Source organism: Copadichromis virginalis, linkage group LG23, assembly GCF_057382275.1.
Source record: "Copadichromis virginalis isolate Kocher_CV1m ecotype Utaka linkage group LG23, C_Virginalis_male_GT1.1, whole genome shotgun sequence".
Classification (NCBI taxonomy): domain Eukaryota; kingdom Metazoa; phylum Chordata; class Actinopteri; order Cichliformes; family Cichlidae; genus Copadichromis; species Copadichromis virginalis.
This window is the reverse complement of record NC_140639.1, coordinates 36,813,358-36,831,809: the sequence shown is the minus strand read 5'-3', so window position 1 is coordinate 36,831,809 and position 18,452 is coordinate 36,813,358. Positions and strand designations below refer to the sequence as shown.

General features: G+C 40.8%; 2 protein-coding genes across 5 annotated transcripts; one reads left to right on the top strand and one right to left on the bottom strand.

Annotated features, from left to right (window-relative positions):
• Positions 1–6,077: 6,077 nt before the first annotated feature.
• Positions 6,078–9,865, top strand: LOC146681515 (ATP synthase F(1) complex catalytic subunit beta, mitochondrial). The gene is made up of 10 exons (XM_085447476.1): positions 6,078–6,231; positions 7,020–7,193; positions 7,295–7,469; positions 7,642–7,763; positions 7,843–8,027; positions 8,120–8,278; positions 8,463–8,585; positions 8,762–8,974; positions 9,059–9,260; positions 9,398–9,865. The coding sequence occupies exons 1-10, from the start codon at positions 6,129–6,131 to the stop codon at positions 9,493–9,495; spliced, it is 1,554 nt and encodes a 517-aa protein (XP_085303602.1). The 5' UTR covers positions 6,078–6,128; the 3' UTR covers positions 9,496–9,865.
• Positions 9,866–10,168: 303 nt separating this feature from the next.
• On the bottom strand, positions 10,169–18,452 carry LOC146681514 (retinol dehydrogenase 7-like). Of its 4 annotated transcripts, none has more exons than XM_085447478.1 (6): positions 18,358–18,451; positions 16,786–17,548; positions 14,638–14,952; positions 11,644–11,902; positions 11,409–11,572; positions 10,169–11,325 (listed from the first exon to the last, which is right to left on the bottom strand). In XM_085447478.1, exons 3-6 carry the CDS (start codon positions 14,948–14,950, stop codon positions 11,102–11,104), a joined length of 960 nt encoding a protein of 319 aa, XP_085303604.1. In that variant the 5' UTR covers positions 14,951–14,952; positions 16,786–17,548; positions 18,358–18,451; the 3' UTR covers positions 10,169–11,101. The 4 variants fall into 4 exon arrangements, with proteins under 4 accessions (XP_085303604.1, XP_085303605.1, XP_085303606.1 ...); XM_085447479.1 differs by lacking the exon at positions 18,358–18,451 and adding an exon at positions 15,059–15,227 and having other exon boundaries at positions 16,786–18,165; XM_085447480.1 differs by lacking the exon at positions 16,786–17,548 and having other exon boundaries at positions 18,358–18,452.

Sequence of the window (18,452 nt, the reverse complement as noted above, 5' to 3'; positions counted from 1 at the left end):
CGGGCCACTTCGGGGGTGGGGTGCCCTCAGCCTCTCGGCCTGGGGCTCGGTCACTCAGGCACGGCTGGCTGCCGGCGGAGCTCACGTGCACGTCACTGAAACCCCCCCTGGCTTCTGCTCCGCGGCTGCTGAGTGAGCCCTCATCTGGGACTCTCCTCAGCTCTTTCTGGGACAGTGGCGCGGCTGCCCCTCTGTTAGTCTTCCTTGGTCTCTTGTGTTCTGAGGACCTCTGGATGTCTGGAGTTTTGATCTCCTCCATACCTGCTTCATGCCCTGGAGGATGGGGCTATGCCCCCACCCACACCTTCTAGCAGATCATTACATGAAGGAACCTTTTAAATACAAGCGCGCTCATGCTCACAGGTGTACACATGGGTGCTCACACACACAAACTACACCCTTTTTGGCTCCTACCTCAAAGCACACTGTGCATCTTGCTATTTAAAAATGTTAAAAAATTAGTAAATAATTGCATTCTGGTGTTGTTTATCAATCAATCAATCAAATTGATTGATTTATATTCTACTCAGCATCAAAATGTTTTCTGTAAACCATAAAAAATTTTCTGTACACGAAAGTTTTGCTGGTTTGGTCTTCGCACCACCTGAGTAGAAGAAAAAGAAAGAAAGAAAAAAAAACCAGTTGGTGTTGTTATTGCCTCCTTTGTTACTGAATTTAGGTAAAGGTAAGCGGTCACAAAAAAATGCTCTCTTTCAAAGATAAAGCTGCTTAAATCCCTTTCTTTCAAGTTTCAAGTGCTGATTAAGCAAAGCAAGAAACTCTTGAAGTTACTTTTGTCGTTTCTGCTTCTGCTTTGGATATTTCACATGAATCAAGGGAACGTCTGTTGCACAGACTCTTTTTTTGTTCCATAACACGCACCATATGGTAAAACTAGGATGCAGCATAGCGCTGAATTTCAATATGACACGTCTAATAAAAATGAAGGGCCAAAAAATGTAGAAAATCTTCTGTAAAACTAAACAAACAGCTGCAAATCCACAAAACTCTCATGACACTTTTTTGAGCTCTGTTTTCTCACTTTTTTGTATTATTAAAAACGGGTTGCATTTTCCATCTATGAACTTTTATTTGTTGACGGTTTTCTAAACGCAACACCCACCATGACTCTAAATTTCACAACAATTAACTGACATTCATTGAGAGCATGATAATAAATTAATAAAGATGATCCTATCTGAAAGTGTACTGTGATGCTCTGAGCACATGCAGACACCACTAAAGGGCATCAATAAAGAGCAGGGCATGGTATTTTTATGCAGTGACACAGAATTGAATTTTAATAAGCAAATAGCTTCATTGGAAGAAGACGTGTATGGCAGATCGTTCTTTTATGACACTATGGAAGAAACCACTTAGCTCTTTGAAATTCCATAACCCCTCCAGACATCTTTCCGGTGACTTTAGTTTAATCACTGCTTTTACAAGATAATGCATGATCTTTAAACAGATAGTTACAGCACCACAGACGCATGACATGCGAAGCTCTTGATTGTCGCATCAATGCATATCACATATTTTTAAGATTGTTTGGAGCAACAAAACACGCATATGTGTCCCAACAAGCCCTCGCATCAGTGTGGTGTAAAGGAGAGCTGAGGGCTATACCACAGTGGAGTCAATAGCTCAGGCTTTTGGTTGCCATGTAAAAGGTTTTCACAGAACTCTTTGCAGTTCTACATCGACCTAAATATGCCTTTACAGGAACTGAGAGATAAAGCAGCAGCCAGGTCCTGGTAATCAAATGAAACTGATTAACTGATCATCAGTAAGTGTGAGCACTTCCATAAAAGCAGAATTCTGGATGCTAACATAATCGCACAGTCTTTCCAGGACTGAATGTTCCAGCAAATTCACCACAAGGTCAGACCATGCAATGTTTGCAGAAACTGCAAAAATCCAAAACCTAGATCTCAGACTCTGCAGGCCTCAGCTAGCATGTTAAATGTTAAAGTTCAAGACATTTGAAAACGACTGACAAAATAAGCCGGTTCCGCTTTCTTAATTCTTCGATAAGTCAGGGCCAAGCCAGCTCCGATCAGCCAGAACCCTGTTACCATGGTTCCGAATAGGTAGATATCTTCAGCACTCAGGCTCACCCAAGCCCAAACTTCTCGTTGAGAAAGGGGTGTCAATTGCATATGCAAGCACGACTTCCACTGTGAGCATTCTAACTGCTCCCATCATCTCATGATCAAAAATAGGAAATACAGTTTGCCCATAGATAGTGCCCATAGAAGGTCAAAGGTTACTTTTTGTCGATTCAAACAGAGAGTAGATTCTACAGATAACTCCGTAATGATTAACATTAGCACATTAAGCTTATGTGCTTGAATGGTAACCACATCGACCTCTGCTGCATTTGACTATTTGAATAAACATGTTGATTCTTGTATCACACTCTTGTGAACTCATATAGCAGATCACTGTGGCTACAGTAACAGAAACTCAAAGTCTGTCTAACACTAAGTAAAGGCTGCTAACTGACGTCAGTATTATTCCACCAACAACATTGGAGCTTTTTCAGCAGAATTGTTAAAATAGTTTTTTTCAACGAGCTTCTACCTGTAACAATCCAGCAACACAAACCACAAAGCCTAGCAACTAATCTCAGTCATCAGTCATCAGACATTACTTTGGGGCATGCAAAGGATGCTTAACTCATGTGCTGTTTTTGCAGGCAAATTCAGACTAGTAGAGCTCTATCTGAGCCTGCTGGTTGTCAGATAGTCATCTACAGGCATGGGGAGGGATGCCAATTTTTCACTTAAAGCAATAACCCAAATTATAGGTGTTTAAAAAAATTGTTTAAAAAACTAATAGAATACCACGAGTGCATCAGCAAACACTAAACTTGATTATTTCATGCTGACTGGACTCACCTGCAGTTTTGCCAAAAGTCAAAATCAGACATCACATCTGATTACAAAGCATACTTAAGATTAGAATGGTTCTATACAGAGCATAAGATTAGCACACAGACATTCCTGCTTGTTAAAGTGTTAACTATGTGCTGCTGAAAAGGCAAAGTGTAATAAAACAAAGACAACAGACTTTTCTATACATATTCATACACTAAAAACCCCAAACAACAATGCTTACACTAGGAAAGAGCATGAGTCACACATTCTATATCTTTTGGTACGGCAGCTCCCTCTACTGTAAATCTAGTGGAATTACAATTCACAATTTCCCAGTTTCATCCTGCAGACTAACTCAAAATATGTCACGGTTCTGGGTCAGTTTCGACCCAGTATTTTGAGTTTTGATTGATTAGTTTATTTTTGAATGTTTATTGTGGTTTTGGGCGCTATGAGTATCATTATTATTATTAGAATTCTATGTTTCTGTTTATTCATGTTTAAGGATTTGTTCTCGGTTGTATCTCACGTTTAGTTTAGTTCAGGTTCCATGTGTCATTCTGTCTGTCTGTCTCAGTGTCAGGTCTGCGTCTTGGTGTAGTGTTCTCGTTTCCTGTTTTATTGTGAAGGTCTGCGTCTCATGTGAGTGTGTTCAGTTTTACCTTTGTCTCGTCTTGTTGATTATTCCCAGCTGTGTCCACCACCTGTGTGTAATTCCCCTGTGTTTCTCTGTGTGTATTTAAGTCGTGTCCTCTGTCATTGTAGTTGCTGGTCTGTCTGTGTATTCCACCCTGCTTCATCTGTGTGTTTCCCTGCTGTCAACCGCCAAGTGTTTCTGCTCGCTTTCATTCATGTTCAGGTTCTGTAGTCAGTTTGTTCCCAGTCTAGTTTAGTCCTTGTTCGGGTCACCTTTTGTCCATTTTTATTTTGTGTTTAATAAACCACCATCACACCTTTACAAGTGCCTGCTCATCTCACTCGCCGTGACAAAATATTTCCCATATTTCTCTCTCTCTCTCTCTCTCTCTCTCGTGCAGATGCCTTGAGCCATCTGTTATGTCTTTATATTTTGTTAGCAAAATGGGAATTAAATGTAGCAATTCATTGAAACATGGGCGAACAAACAGTCTGAATTGTATAAGGCACAAACAGAGATTGTACAATTCGAACACAGATGAAACGCTACCTTTGTTTCATCCTCTGACAAGTTTGGCATGGTGGATCACAATTTAATCAAACTGAATCAAATTAAACACAATTCAATTATATTTATACAGTACCAAATTACAGAGAGACAGAAATAAATATGTGTATAAACAGATAATGAGTGGAAAAAGGTGCATCATGGGAAGCCCCTAGCATCCTAGGCCTATTATAGAAGGATTCAAGGTCATCCGATCCAGCCCTCACTATAAGCTTTGCTAAAAAGGAAAGTTTTAAGCCTAATCTTAAAAGGGTGAGAGGGTGTTTTTCTCCCAAATCCAAGTTGGGAGCTAGTTCCACAGAAGAGGGCTTCTGCTTCCCAATCTACTTTATACTCTAACAACAAGTAATCCTGCTTTCTGAGGGAGGGTTAAACACTATAATGGGCTGATACAGTAATATGAGGTCTTTAAGATCCGAAGGGCGCTGATTATTTAAGATCCTGTATTCGTAGAGAAGAAATTTAAATGAGATTCTGTATGTAACAGGGGGCCAATGTTGGAGAAATAGAATCTCTCTTACTAGACTGTCAGTAATCTCACTGCACCATTCTGGATAAACTTTTCAGAGAGTTCTTTGGAGAGCCTAATAATAATGCACTACAACAGTCTGCCCTAGAATTAATAAATGCATGAACTAGTTTTTCAGCATCACTCTGAGTCAGGATGTTAGTGATTTTAGAGATACTGTGCAAATGCAAGTCCTACATTTTTTTAATATAAAAATTGAGAGATGCATCCTGGTCAAAAACAAGATTCCAAGATTCCTCAAAGTGTTACTGGAGGACAATGTAATGCCATCCATAGTAAGTATCTTGTTAAACACCATATTTCTAGCATTTATAGGGCACATTACAGATTCAATTACTGTACTCGGCCCCATTAGATTTTGCTTTTTATAATTCCATCAGTTGAGAAGATTTTCAAAACCACTGTCTGAAATATGGCCGCAAAACAGGACCGAGCCTCAGATGGCTGTAGACACTCACTGTGTACAGTCATCTGTGCGTTTTTCTACCCAGGTATGCTTTTACGGCATTGGCAGTGTATATCCTGGTCATGCTAAATGGCTTTGTGACATCCACTGATCATTTCAGAAACAGCGGATTGATTAAATGAAAGGTCAGATGCATTTTTCAGGATGCAAGTCAAGTCTTTGCTGTTTATTTTCCTGTTTCTTAAGGACATGACTTTCAGCAACAACTGCTGCTACTTCACTGATGAACAGTTTATTCACACCTTCAAAATGGAAAACAAATGATCAATAATGAATGTAAAAAATTAGTATTATAGTAAAATATTGAACAATATAAAGGGAATATGGGATATTTTAAATTGCATTGTTAAAAGCAGTTCTGGACAACAAAATTGTCCTCAATATTTTATTGATAATGGCAATAAATGTGCAAAATTTAAAAAAGTGGTTTGACAGGAACAAACTAAATCTAAGTAAAACTAAAATCACAATTCAATTATTGTTGAATTAACCCTAACCCTATTACTGTTATTACTATTATTGCACACTACTCTCCAATTTATGCTGTGAAACTTTAACATTAGCAAGGTAATTTCGATTTACATGTACAATAAAAATAAAGGGCTATTCTGTTCTGTAAAGTCTACTGGCTGTTGCTATAATGTAAACACGGTAGAAGTGTCTTGAGGCAAACTGAGGCAACTATTTCTCATTTTAATGAGGGCACTGTCAGTGACCTATAATAAAAATAGGTTACATGGATAACACTAGTTATTTAGAGTTTCATCAGGGTTTTTATTTAATTTGGCTACCCCACTGAGAGTCCAAACCATCTACATTAACTAAAACAAAGAATTATAACTGTGATTATAACATTTCGTTTGGGCGGTCATTTGGTTCAAATAAGCCAGCTCTATCGAGGTCACAATGTCAACTGCATGTGCTTAACTACTACGCATGCTCGTTGTGGCGTGTTTTACGTTGTGCGCAGGCGCAGTTCGTCTAAGCGGTCATACGTTATAAAGCCTGAAGTTCCTCTGTCTCTTTCCACCTTCAGCCATTTTGACAATGTTAGGAGCTGTGGGACGCTGCTGCACCGGGGCTTTGCAGGCTCTGAAGCCTGGAGTCCAGCCCTTGAAGGCTCTTGTTGGATCCCCAGCTGTCCTTTCACGTGAGTCCTGCATGCTCGTTGTTTCTGGAAAGAAGATTGTTTAAAGAACAGACGCATTTACGTGGCTGTCAGAAGAGGGCAGGGACCATGCTAAACTTAGCTGGTGCTAGCAACACGCTGGCTTGCCTGCCGGTGGCTTAGCAGGCCTTAATATTAAAATGTACATTTTAAATCAGCCGGAGTGTTTCCAAAACATTAAATGGATACACATGTGTGCAAACAGATCTTTTCATGGTTACTTCGCATTGTGAAATGAGCAGACTGTATTATTCTTGTGTTATTAGAAATGACCTCTGTAATGACATGAGGCGGTCGAAGACTGCTGTTAGCATTCGTAGTTGCAGATTAGCAGGGTTAGACAGTCGGTAACACGGTTCACTTTTGTGATACGTGTGGAGGTAATACAGTGCCAAAATAACAAAACTATAAAGGGAAAAACAAAGTTGTGTCACTGAGTTTGTGGCCAAGTATGCAGCATTAGCAATTCTAGCTCGGAATCGCTATCCATTCATCTGTCACTGTTGGCTCTGACGCTATTTAGTGGGAGAACTCGCTTATTTGCACTTAATAAAATAAACTGAAATTTTACTGAATTCTGCTTAGTACTGCTGTTTCACTTTCCAGTTTAAAAACTTATTCGCAGATTAGCATAAGCCACTTGACATTGAGATGTACCGGCCGGATACACACAAGTATAGAAGCCCTTTTCGGTGCTTCTTCCGGCCATAATGCATAACAAGGTCACAGCTGCAGCACATCTGTATGACACTCAGTGGTTCATGTTCCAGGTAGAGACTATGTCGCACCTGCCGCCGCTGCCAGCACCGCCAACGGACGCATTGTGGCTGTCATTGGTGCCGTTGTCGATGTCCAGTTCGATGAGGGTCTCCCTCCCATTCTCAATGCTCTGGAGGTGGCAGGCCGTGAATCCAGGCTAGTCCTGGAGGTGGCACAGCATCTTGGTGAGCCAGCTGGATTATACTCTTCACCTACCTAGCTACAATACCACTAGCAACTCTTTCTTAGGTTAAACAGACACATCAAAAGCACTTTCTGTTTTTAGGGGAGAACACAGTGCGTACCATTGCTATGGATGGTACTGAGGGTCTGGTCCGTGGACAGAAGGTTCTGGACACTGGTGCCCCCATCAGAATTCCAGTGGGTCCCGAGACCCTGGGCAGGATTATGAATGTCATCGGGGAGCCTATTGATGAGAGGGGTCCCATCTCCACCAAACAGTAAGTACACTTTGAAAATATCCTGCAGTTTTTTGTATGAGGTTTAAACATGCACAGTCTGAAGCAATAATAAAACCTGTTATGATAGGACATATATAGATGCTGTGCTTTTAAATGTTAACTGGTGTGTTCAGTGATTACATTAATCTACTTTTTTTCCCCTTCTTCCCAGGACTGCACCTATCCATGCAGAGGCTCCTGAATTCACTGACATGAGTGTGGAACAGGAGATTCTGGTTACTGGCATTAAGGTTGTGGACCTGCTGGCTCCCTATGCCAAGGGAGGAAAGATCGGTATGAGCCCAAACATGCACGTTTTCTCAGCCTTGACTTTGATGCGTGATAAACTAACTTGGTTTTCTCGACTTGACAGGTCTGTTCGGTGGTGCCGGTGTAGGCAAGACTGTATTGATCATGGAGCTGATCAACAACGTGGCCAAGGCCCATGGTGGTTACTCTGTGTTTGCTGGTGTGGGAGAGCGTACCCGTGAGGGGAATGACTTGTACCATGAAATGATTGAGTCTGGTGTGATCAACCTGAAGGATACCACCTCCAAGGTGAGGACTGTGGAAAGCAACTTTAAAAAGATGCATTTTTATTACAGCACATTCCAAAATGTCTGATTTAACCAAACTCTTGTCCATGCTAGGTGGCGCTGGTGTACGGACAGATGAACGAGCCCCCCGGTGCCCGTGCCAGAGTTGCTCTGACTGGATTGACTGTGGCTGAATATTTCCGTGACCAGGAGGGTCAGGATGTGCTGCTCTTCATTGACAACATCTTCCGCTTCACACAGGCTGGCTCTGAGGTCTGTGCAACTTGATTTAAACCAAAGCTTTCCTTAAAAATAAAGATTTACAACTGCTCTAGCTACACCACACATCCAATGTAAAGATTCTCATTTCAAAAGTTATTTTGTTTCCCCCTCTTCATCCTTCAAATACACTGATTCTGTCAAAGTGCAATCTTGATGACTTCACCTTCTCTCTCAGGTGTCTGCTCTGCTGGGTCGTATTCCCTCTGCTGTGGGTTACCAGCCCACTCTGGCCACTGACATGGGTACCATGCAGGAGAGAATCACCACCACCAAGAAGGGTTCAATCACATCTGTGCAGGTGAGGTTTGAGGAGTGCTGAGTCTGCATTTTAGAAATCAAAAATCTATTTACTTTGACATAAGCTGGAAACTATCTTACTGACAGTAAGGAATAAATCCTAGTTTTATATGTTGCTTGGCAACCTAAAGGGTAACCTAGGACTTCCAAAAATGCTAACAAGTCCTGTGTTTCCAGGCCATTTATGTGCCTGCTGACGATTTGACTGACCCTGCCCCCGCCACCACCTTCGCTCACTTGGATGCCACCACCGTGTTGTCCCGTGCCATCGCTGAGCTGGGCATCTACCCTGCTGTCGACCCCCTGGACTCAACTTCCCGTATCATGGACCCCAACATTGTCGGAGCCGAGCACTACGATGTTGCTCGTGGCGTGCAGAAAATCCTTCAGGTTTGCAGCTTTATTGGTACCATTAGAATTAACATGACAACTGTAAGTGCTTCAAACAAACTAGGCTACTTTCTTCTTCTGTAGGACTACAAATCACTACAGGATATCATTGCCATCCTGGGTATGGATGAGTTGTCTGAGGAGGATAAACTCACTGTGGCTCGTGCCCGTAAGATCCAGCGTTTCCTGTCTCAGCCATTCCAAGTGGCCGAGGTCTTCACTGGCCACTTGGGCAAGCTGGTGCCCCTCAAGGAAACCATCAAGGGCTTCAAGAGCATCCTTGGTGGTAAGTTTGAATTGTCCATTTTTATTTTTTTTATTTTTTTAAATTTATTTATGTTTTAATTTTTATGGCTTGTGATCCTCAACTTCCTCAGCTCTGTTTATAATTTAATTGCCTTTTTTGTTCTCATTTCATTTCAGGTGAGTATGATGCTCTGCCCGAGCAAGCCTTCTACATGGTCGGTCCAATTGAGGAGGTGGTTCAGAAAGCTGAGAAACTGGCTGAGGAGCACTCATAAACATCCAGACAACCTAACTGAAGGGAAGAGAGAAGGGTAGAAGCAGAGAGGCCCTGTGGTTAGGAGCACTTGGTTTGTAAAACATGTCAAAATACAAATGTACCTGTCTTGTCATCCTGAAAAAGTTCTATTTAATGTTTCCAGTGAAAGATGGAATAAAACAGTCTTTACATAAAACTCATCGTTAACTGCATATTTTCTCAATGGTTATACTTGTAGTGGAAAATCTTGTTGCTGGTAAAGGAGTTAAAGAAATGGCTGTCCTTGTCTACTTTGACCAGAAGGTGGCATTCTGGAGCTGCTATGTTAAGCTATCAACTGTGCTGCAGCTTGTCACATGCTGAAATAAAACAGTTGAACAATTCTGTCATTCTGCAGTTGTTTACTTGGTCAAAGTAGTCAAGACGATCTGAAATTGTACATTTATATGTACAAATTAAGTCAACATGCGCCAATTTACATGCTTTCCAAAAACATGTACAGCAGAGTTTTATTGAACCTAAAAAAAAAAGGGGTTATTGTGGCTAAAACCTATTTAATGCTTGAATCGGGGGTAAAAAAAAAAAGTTGGTATGAAATCAAATCCTTTCTAAAGACAGTTGACTGTCATGCAGACATAACAGTGTTGACAGATGCAGCCAGTTTGACAGACTAAAACTAAATATTTAAAACGTGATGTTTCAGAAATAATTTTATTTCAGTGTTTCAAGCTTTTCACAGAAGCGTTATACAAATGACCACTCTAGATCTCAAACTGCTGTCAGACGCCAGCAGGGACTATATGAATATAAGAATAAACAAAAGTGTGAAGGTACTACCTAAATACAGAGTTTTGGCTCTAAATCTGGTTTTATTAGAAAGCACTAATGGCATTACTGTTTACAGGAACAATGACAGAATATAAAGGCTTAATATATATAAAGGTTTCATATAGGAAAGATTGTTAGTGCCACTGGAGACAAAAAAATACTATGTATTTAAACAGTTTGACTCCTCATCTAGATAGGAGTCATGAAGTAAAATGAACAGAATGAACCTTACAACCTTGTGTCCACCAGGTCAGTGACTCCCTCCAAGGTAAGATTAGCACTGCATCCTAAAAAACAAGATTTTATCTTTTCTATATCTTTTGGACATACAGTTCTATTTTTATTTGCGCAGCTAACTCTACCAATAACTAAACATTTTGCTTTGTAACTTAAGAAGTTAAAATCCTGCAGGTGACATTGCAGTCTTGTTTTGATACTGCAAAACAAGGCATTTCTACTATTTGAAGTATAGCAACAACACGATCCTGCTCGCTGTGTACTTTGAAACCAAGTGTGAACTGGACTCTCTTTTTTTTTTTTTTTTATTGGTCTTTCTTAACCTTTCCCACATGCCTATCAATAATCTCATGGACACAGGTCTTTTCATCTGTTCAGACTAGCTGTAGATAAGATGGCCTTGAAAATGCCTTTGTGAAAAAGGTGCAAAGGTTCCTTTCTGAGAAAGTAATGTGATAAGTAATGAGAACAGATTGAAAGACAAAGCCTTTCTGAAATCAGTTAAATTTACTGATGCATGAGATGTACATACAGAGAGAATGCCTTTATTACATGCAAAGTTATTCTATCTGCTTGGCGATGGGAATAGCTTCCAGCTTCAGGATGTAATCACTGATGCAGGTTGGCATGTAGGATAGCGGCAGCCAGAAGAACTTGGCGTCCCAGCCTGGGGAGTAGCGAGTGCGAGGATGGACAGCAGCCACGGCATGTTCCATGCAGCTGACCACTTTCATCAAGTCTGCATCACTCATTTTGGCAACTTTGTCAGTTAAGGTTGTTAATGCTAAAAGGGGCAAATAAATGAAATAAGAACAAATAATCAGTTGGGAACCAAAATAAATGGAAGAAGTGGTAATCCACATATACCTTTCTGTAGGTATGCCGTTCCATAATCATCTCGGACTTCCTGTGGAAGTTTATCCCAGATCATTTTAATGTTTTTGCTCAGGATAGCACTGTTGGTCACATTTGTCTTGAAGAAGCCTGGCTCAATGCAGAGGACCTTCACACCAAAAGGTGCCATATTTAACCTAAGAAGGACACTTCATCAACCCGGGAAATCTTTGTATTATCATACCAATATTTTATGAGTTCTCCTTACCTGAGGCTGTCATTGAATGCTTCAACACCGTACTTTGAGACAGTATATGGGCCCCCAACAGGACTGATCCTTCCAAACACACTGGCAACGTTCACCACCCTTCCCCTTGCCTTTTTTATGAGCGGTAGGACGCTTAGGGTCACACCAATCACCCCATTCAGGTTCACATCCAGCATGGGTTTGTAGTCATTGAGGGTCAGCCAGTCACATGGGGCACTGGGAATGGAGATGCCGGCATTGTTCACTACAGCCCACAGGCCTAAAATAATGAAAAAGAGCACATACAGTCTACTGAAATTCATCTGTTCTTGACCAGTAATGTTTTATGTGCACTAGCAACAGTAGTTGATCGACATTCAAATGGGAAAAATAACTCAAAGCGAAATTATTCTGCTCAAGTCCAGGTCCATATTTTTATCCCTAAACTCTACTACAGTCAGGCTGCATGACAGAGTTTAGAATAAACCCTGCTTATCTCATACTGGTTCTTATCTGTATGTTTGTAAAAGCAAACTCAGTCTCCTCCTACTATAAGACCCTCCTATCATTAGCTTTCTTCTGACTGGCTGCCTGGGATGACCATATTATGCTTCCAAGGAGCCAGACATTCTTTTTAATAGTTGAGCAATAGTTCTGCAGGCTTTCTGGAGGTCTTTAAATTTTTTTCTTTGGACATTTGGACCCTAAAGGGACCCCAGAGAGTACTGCGCAGTATCTTAGGACTGTGCTCTTCTGGACAGAGATCTGGGATTTTATTCCTGGGACTTGCTGCAGCCACTCACCTAGCTGGAGTTCATAGTAGCATTCCCACAGCACCCTGTTACCATCACTTCCCCATTTCTCATTGTAGATACATATTGAAGACATCTAATATATGAAGCAAGATATATGGAATTATGTAGCAAAGAGAAAATTAATAAATAACTCTAAATACGTCTTATATTGTAGATTCCTGAAAGTAGCCACCCTTTACTACTTTCAGGGTTGACATCACAGTAAACCGTTGGCCTTTTGTCAATGAGCTTCATGATGTATTCACCTCAAATGGTTTTCACTTCACAGGTGTGCCTTGTCAGGGTTCATTTGTGAAATTTCTTGCTTTCTTAATGGGGTTGGGACCATCAGTTGTGTTGGTCAGGTTGGTACACTGCTGACAGCCCTATTTGACAACCGTTAGAATTCATTTTATGGCAAGAACTAATCAGCTAATTAAAAAGAAACGAAAGTACATCATTACTTTAAGGACTGAAGGTCAGTCAGTACAGAATATTGCAAAAACTTTGAATGTGTCCCCAAGTGCAGTCGCAAAAACCATCATGGCTACGATGAAACTGGCTCACACGAGGACCGCCCCAGGAAAGGAAGACCAAGTGTCACCTCTGCTGCTGAGGAAAAATTCATCCGAGTCACCAGCCTCAGAAGTCACAAGTTAACAGCACCTCAGATTAGAGCCCAAATAAATGCCACACAGAGTTCCAGTAGCAGACACATGCATAGTTCTCACTGTAAAGCATGGAGGAGTAGGTGTGATGCTTTACTGTTGACACTGTTGGGGATTTATTCAAAATTGAAAGCACACTGAATCAGCATAGCTACCACAGCATCCTGTGGGATGAGATGGACTGCAGAGTGAAGACAAAAGGGCCAATGAGTGCTCAGCATCTCTGGGAAATCCTTCAAGCTTGTTGGAAAACCATTTCAGGTGATGACCTCATGAAGCTCATTGAGAGAATGCCAAGAGTGTGCAAAGGAGTAATCAAAGCAAAGGGTGGATATTTTGAAGAATCAAACAACTAAAACATGTTTTGAGTTATTTCACACTTTTGTCTTTACTACATAATTCCACGTGTTCATTCAGAGTTTTGATGCCTTCAGTGAGAATCTACAATGTAAACAGTCATGAAACTGGAGAAAAAAACCGCAGGATTTTAAATTTGTTCTGAATTTAACAGGGAGCCAATGAAGAGACGCGAATATAGGAGGAATATGCTCTCTATTTCTAGTCCCTGTGAGTCCTCTTGCTGCAGCATTTTGGATTAACTGGAGGCTTTTCAGGGAGTTTTTAGGACATCTTGATAATAATGAATTACAGTAGTCCATCCTAGAAGTAATAAATGCATGAACTAGTTTTTCAGCATCACTCCGAGACAGGAGATTTCTAACTTTAGAGATTTTGCACAAATGGATGTGCACAATATTGTCACATAATAAAATTAGGAATTAAATAAAAATTTTCTAACTGGGATGTTGGATCTTGGAACAAGCTTTTTAACTAGTTGTTTAGTCCTATGTACCCACATAATCCACCATTTGCGCTTCCTGTCATATGGAGTGTTACTAGCAGAGTTTCAGTGATGCTCAGTGGAGTCCTTTATTTACATTTGGGTCGCACATAGCTGCTGGCATCTCCTCCTTCATACCCTGGTTGTACTTGGTATAATCTGTTTCTGCCTTGAGTGCTGAAACATATTTGTTGCTTCCACCTTCAAGCAAGAACAGTTTTTTGCATATTTTGCAAAGTACTTTATTGGAGGTTGTTGAAGCAGCTCTCTTTTAGGTATTCAAATTGTTGCTGACACATGTGCCTGTGCTTCCGTCATACGTGCACATACTAAGGAAAGTTAACATGTGGCATTGCTATTAGAGTGATATCAGGCTATTACATTTTTATATCAGTTAAAAATGTATACATGTCTTCTGCAATAATACCTGTATACATTTTTATATCACTTAAAAATGTATACAGGTATTATTGCAGAAGACATGATATGGCACAGTCCTACCAGGAAATGTACAGTTGGTGAGACCTCTGTGATTTTCAACCATTTATTTATTTTTTACCAGTTGGCATAAAGAAAAAGAAGATCCTATAGACTTACTTGGTCTTAATGGTGCTATTGAAAGTCAGAGGTCACAAACATAAACAGCACTCAAACTCTGTGGGGAAACAGCTATTTAAATGAAGTGCAGGTATTTCCACCAAATAAAACTTACCACGTGCCCCAACCATATCCTTGATCATTGCCGCAACTTTGTCAATGCTTTCCTGAGAACTAACATCCAGATGAGTTGTGATCAGGTTGCTGGAGCAGGACTTCTTTAGATCCTCTTCTCCTTTCTCAGTGAAACAAGAGGCAATCACTCGAAAGCCCTGCTTGTCAAGATGCCGGGCCAGAAGATTCCCAAAGCCACTGTCGCAGCCTGTGATGTACACATACTTGCTGTTTTTGTCAGAGACCCTGGGGAGCTCTCTGATCCAACGGTACAGGTAGTAGAGAACCACCAGGCCCAGAAGGTACAGGTACATGACTGGAAGGACAAAGGAACGTATGTTTACTCGTTACTGGCTGTTTTAACAAAGTGAACAGAGTAAGCCACGTGACAACACTGTTGTGTAAGGCCAACTTTAAGGTACCTCTGCATGTTTGATTTGGCTTTCTTTTTTCTTAATAACAGAAGCCAGTGTTCTTTTCGTCGACAGTCCCAAGCCCAAGTCTCATGGCCAAAGTTAACAGTGAAGGCATCCATGTGCTGAGCAACAGGATTCATGGTTAAGCAGTGGCCTGCTGGAGGTCATTTTGTATCTGAGCAAACGATCAGGAACAGACTTGATGAGGGTGGCCTGAGGGTCCGACGTCCTCTGACAGACTAACAAACTCAAGTTAGTGTTTAATTTGAACTGGGTGTTCTTCCAGTGTATGTGTTGGTGTTCTTAAGGTCAGTCATTGCAAACAAGGCCTGTGCAGGTGTACACCCTGTATGAACCTCATACAGTTCAAATTGGGAGAAAAGCTAAAATAAATGTGCTAATTATAACTGACATCTAAATGAACTTTTGCTATTAACAGAGGGCAAAAAAAGACGACTGTAAAGTTAGGCTTGGTTGTACTTAATAACATGATATTAATAATCATGATTAAACGTATTCAACTTATTAAAGATTACTTTGAGCTGAACCAAAGTAGGTGACATGGATTCAAAATGGTTTATGCTACAAGTCTGTGTCCCCCCATTAAATTAAGCTAAACTAAACTTATTTAAAGAATTCCCAGTGTTCCAGGCTTCACTGTCTTGTTCCAGATGTTGCATCTGCAGATTCATCATTTTAATTATTAATCATTTGTTTGTAAATGCTGGTAAGTAAATGCTGTTTATTTCAGCATACAACTATTCAATTCAGTTCAATTCAATTTTTTAGTATAGCTCCAACAAGAGCTGCCCCAAGGTGCTTTACATTGTACTGTAAAGGCAAATACTTGTTGGCAGTGGGAAGAAAAAAAAAACTCTCTTTTAACAGGAAGAAACCTCCAACAAAACCAGACTCTGGTAGGGGCGGCCATCTGCAGCCACAGTTACCAGTTTACAGAAGTGCATGTCTGTGACAATACATCATAAAACATTACGTGGTTAAAAAATAAATGCATTTCATTGATTAAACTCGTAATTGTACGGTGTAGCGTATAATTGTAGTGGCTTACAATATAAAGCGACTGGAGGCAACTGTTGTGTTCCCAGGGAGCCTCCCTCTCTTAATGCACTATGGAGCATATCAAATCAGTGCCTTCCTCTCCTCTATACATGAAGCGTAAGGCTCAGACATTCCTATGATTATGCCTTTTCCTGTTAGTTTGCATTTGTGGGAGCTGATTTCTTTAACCGCTCTTTACAGAGACTTTTTTTTTGCCCTCTACCTGCTCAGTTTGAAGGAAGAGTCCACGGCCAACATTGTTCATTATTTTAAATAAAAAACAAACAAACTCAGTGACGATGTTAGGTCGTCTAAAGTTAATTAAACTTGCAGCTAAACGCACTTCATTTAAAGTCCGCCTCTAAATGTTCACAGATGTGACCAATTTACGACTACAAACTTTTGGAGTTTATTTGTTGACTGGTTGAAATAGTTGACGTGGAATCCAGCTGACCTGGAAGATGGGACTTGGACGCTTCTTTGCTCAATGTGACAGCAGAACAAAGCTGGGGTCATATGGAACAGAGTTCAAAGTACATTAACTCGAAGTTTCTTAACCCTTTTTTTAACAAATATTAAAGCGTCCACCAAACGTACTGAAAATGTAACACTATTCATCTACTCAGCTACTGACTTATGCCAGTAATGTGCTGTCAGTACACGGGATTTCTTACCTGATCCGAAGAAGATTTCACAGACAGTTTGTGACAATGTACGTATCCCCAACTGAGTTTGTTACCCCTGCATCCTGGGTATGGATGAGTTGTCTGAGGAGGATAAACTCACTGTGGCTCGTGCCCGTAAGATCCAGCGTTTCCTGTCTCAGCCATTCCAAGTGGCCAAGGTCTTCACTGGCCACGAGCCACAGTGAGTGGTCAGTTTGCCCTGGGGCAGTCTGACAGATGGCGCGATATGTCCCTCTGGCCAACACCAGTAGGCGGTAGGGTAAAGTGTCTTGCCCAAGGACACAACGACCAGGACAGAGAGCCCGAGGATCAAACCGGCGACCTTCCGGTTACAGATTCGCTTCCCAACCCCCTGAGCCACGGTCGCCCCCACAGAAGCGTTATACAAATGACCACTCTAGATCTCAAACTGCTGTCAGACGCCAGCAGGGACTATATGAATATAAGAATAAACAAAAGCGTGAAGGTACTACCTAAATACAGAGTTTTGGCTCTAAATCTGGTTTTATTAGAAAGCACTAATGGCATTACTGTTTACAGGAACAATGACAGAATATAAAGGCTTAATATATATAAAGGTTTCATATAGGAAAGATTGTTAGTGCCACTGGAGACAAAAAAATACTATGTATTTAAACAGTTTGACTCCTCGTCTAGATAGGAGTCATGAAGTAAAATGAACAGAATGAACCTTACAACCTTGTGTCCACCAGGTCAGTGACTCCCTCCAAGGTAAGATTAGCACTGCATCCTAAAAAACAAGATTTTATCTTTTCTATATCTTTTGGACATACAGTTCTATTTTTATTTGCGCAGCTAACTCTACCAATAACTAAACATTTTGCTTTGTAACTTAAGAAGTTAAAATCCTGCAGGTGACATTGCAGTCTTGTTTTGATACTGCAAAACAAGGCATTTCTACTATTTGAAGTATAGCAACAACACGATCCTGCTCGCTGTGTACTTTGAAACCAAGTGTGAACTGGACTCTTTTTTTTTTTTTTATTGGTCTTTCTTAACCTTTCCCACATGCCTATCAATAATCTCATGGACACAGGTCTTTCCATCTGTTCAGACTAGCTGTAGATAAGATGGCCTTGAAAATGCCTTTGTGAAAAAGGTGCAAAGGTTCCTTTCTGAGAAAGTAATGTGATAAGTAATGAGAACAGATTGAAAGACAAAGCCTTTCTGAAATCAGTTAAATTTACTGATGCATGAGATGTACATACAGAGAGAATGCCTTTATTACATGCAAAGTTATTCTATCTGCTTGGCGATGGGAATAGCTTCCAGCTTCAGGATGTAATCACTGATGCAGGTTGGCATGTAGGATAGCGGCAGCCAGAAGATGGGACTTGGACGCTTCTTTGCTCAATCCGACAGCAGAACAAAGCTGGGGTCATATGGAACCGAGTTCAAAGTACATTAACTCGAAGTTTCTTAACCCTTTTGAAACAAATATTAAAGCGTCCACCAAACGTACTGAAAATGTAACACTATTCATCTACTCAGCTACTGACTTATGCCAGTAATGTGCTGTCAGTACACGGGATTTCTTACCTGATCCGAAGAAGATTTCACAGACAGTTTGTGACAACGTACGTATCCCCAACTGAGTTTGTTACCCTGCATCGGGAGCGCGCACTGGACAGGGA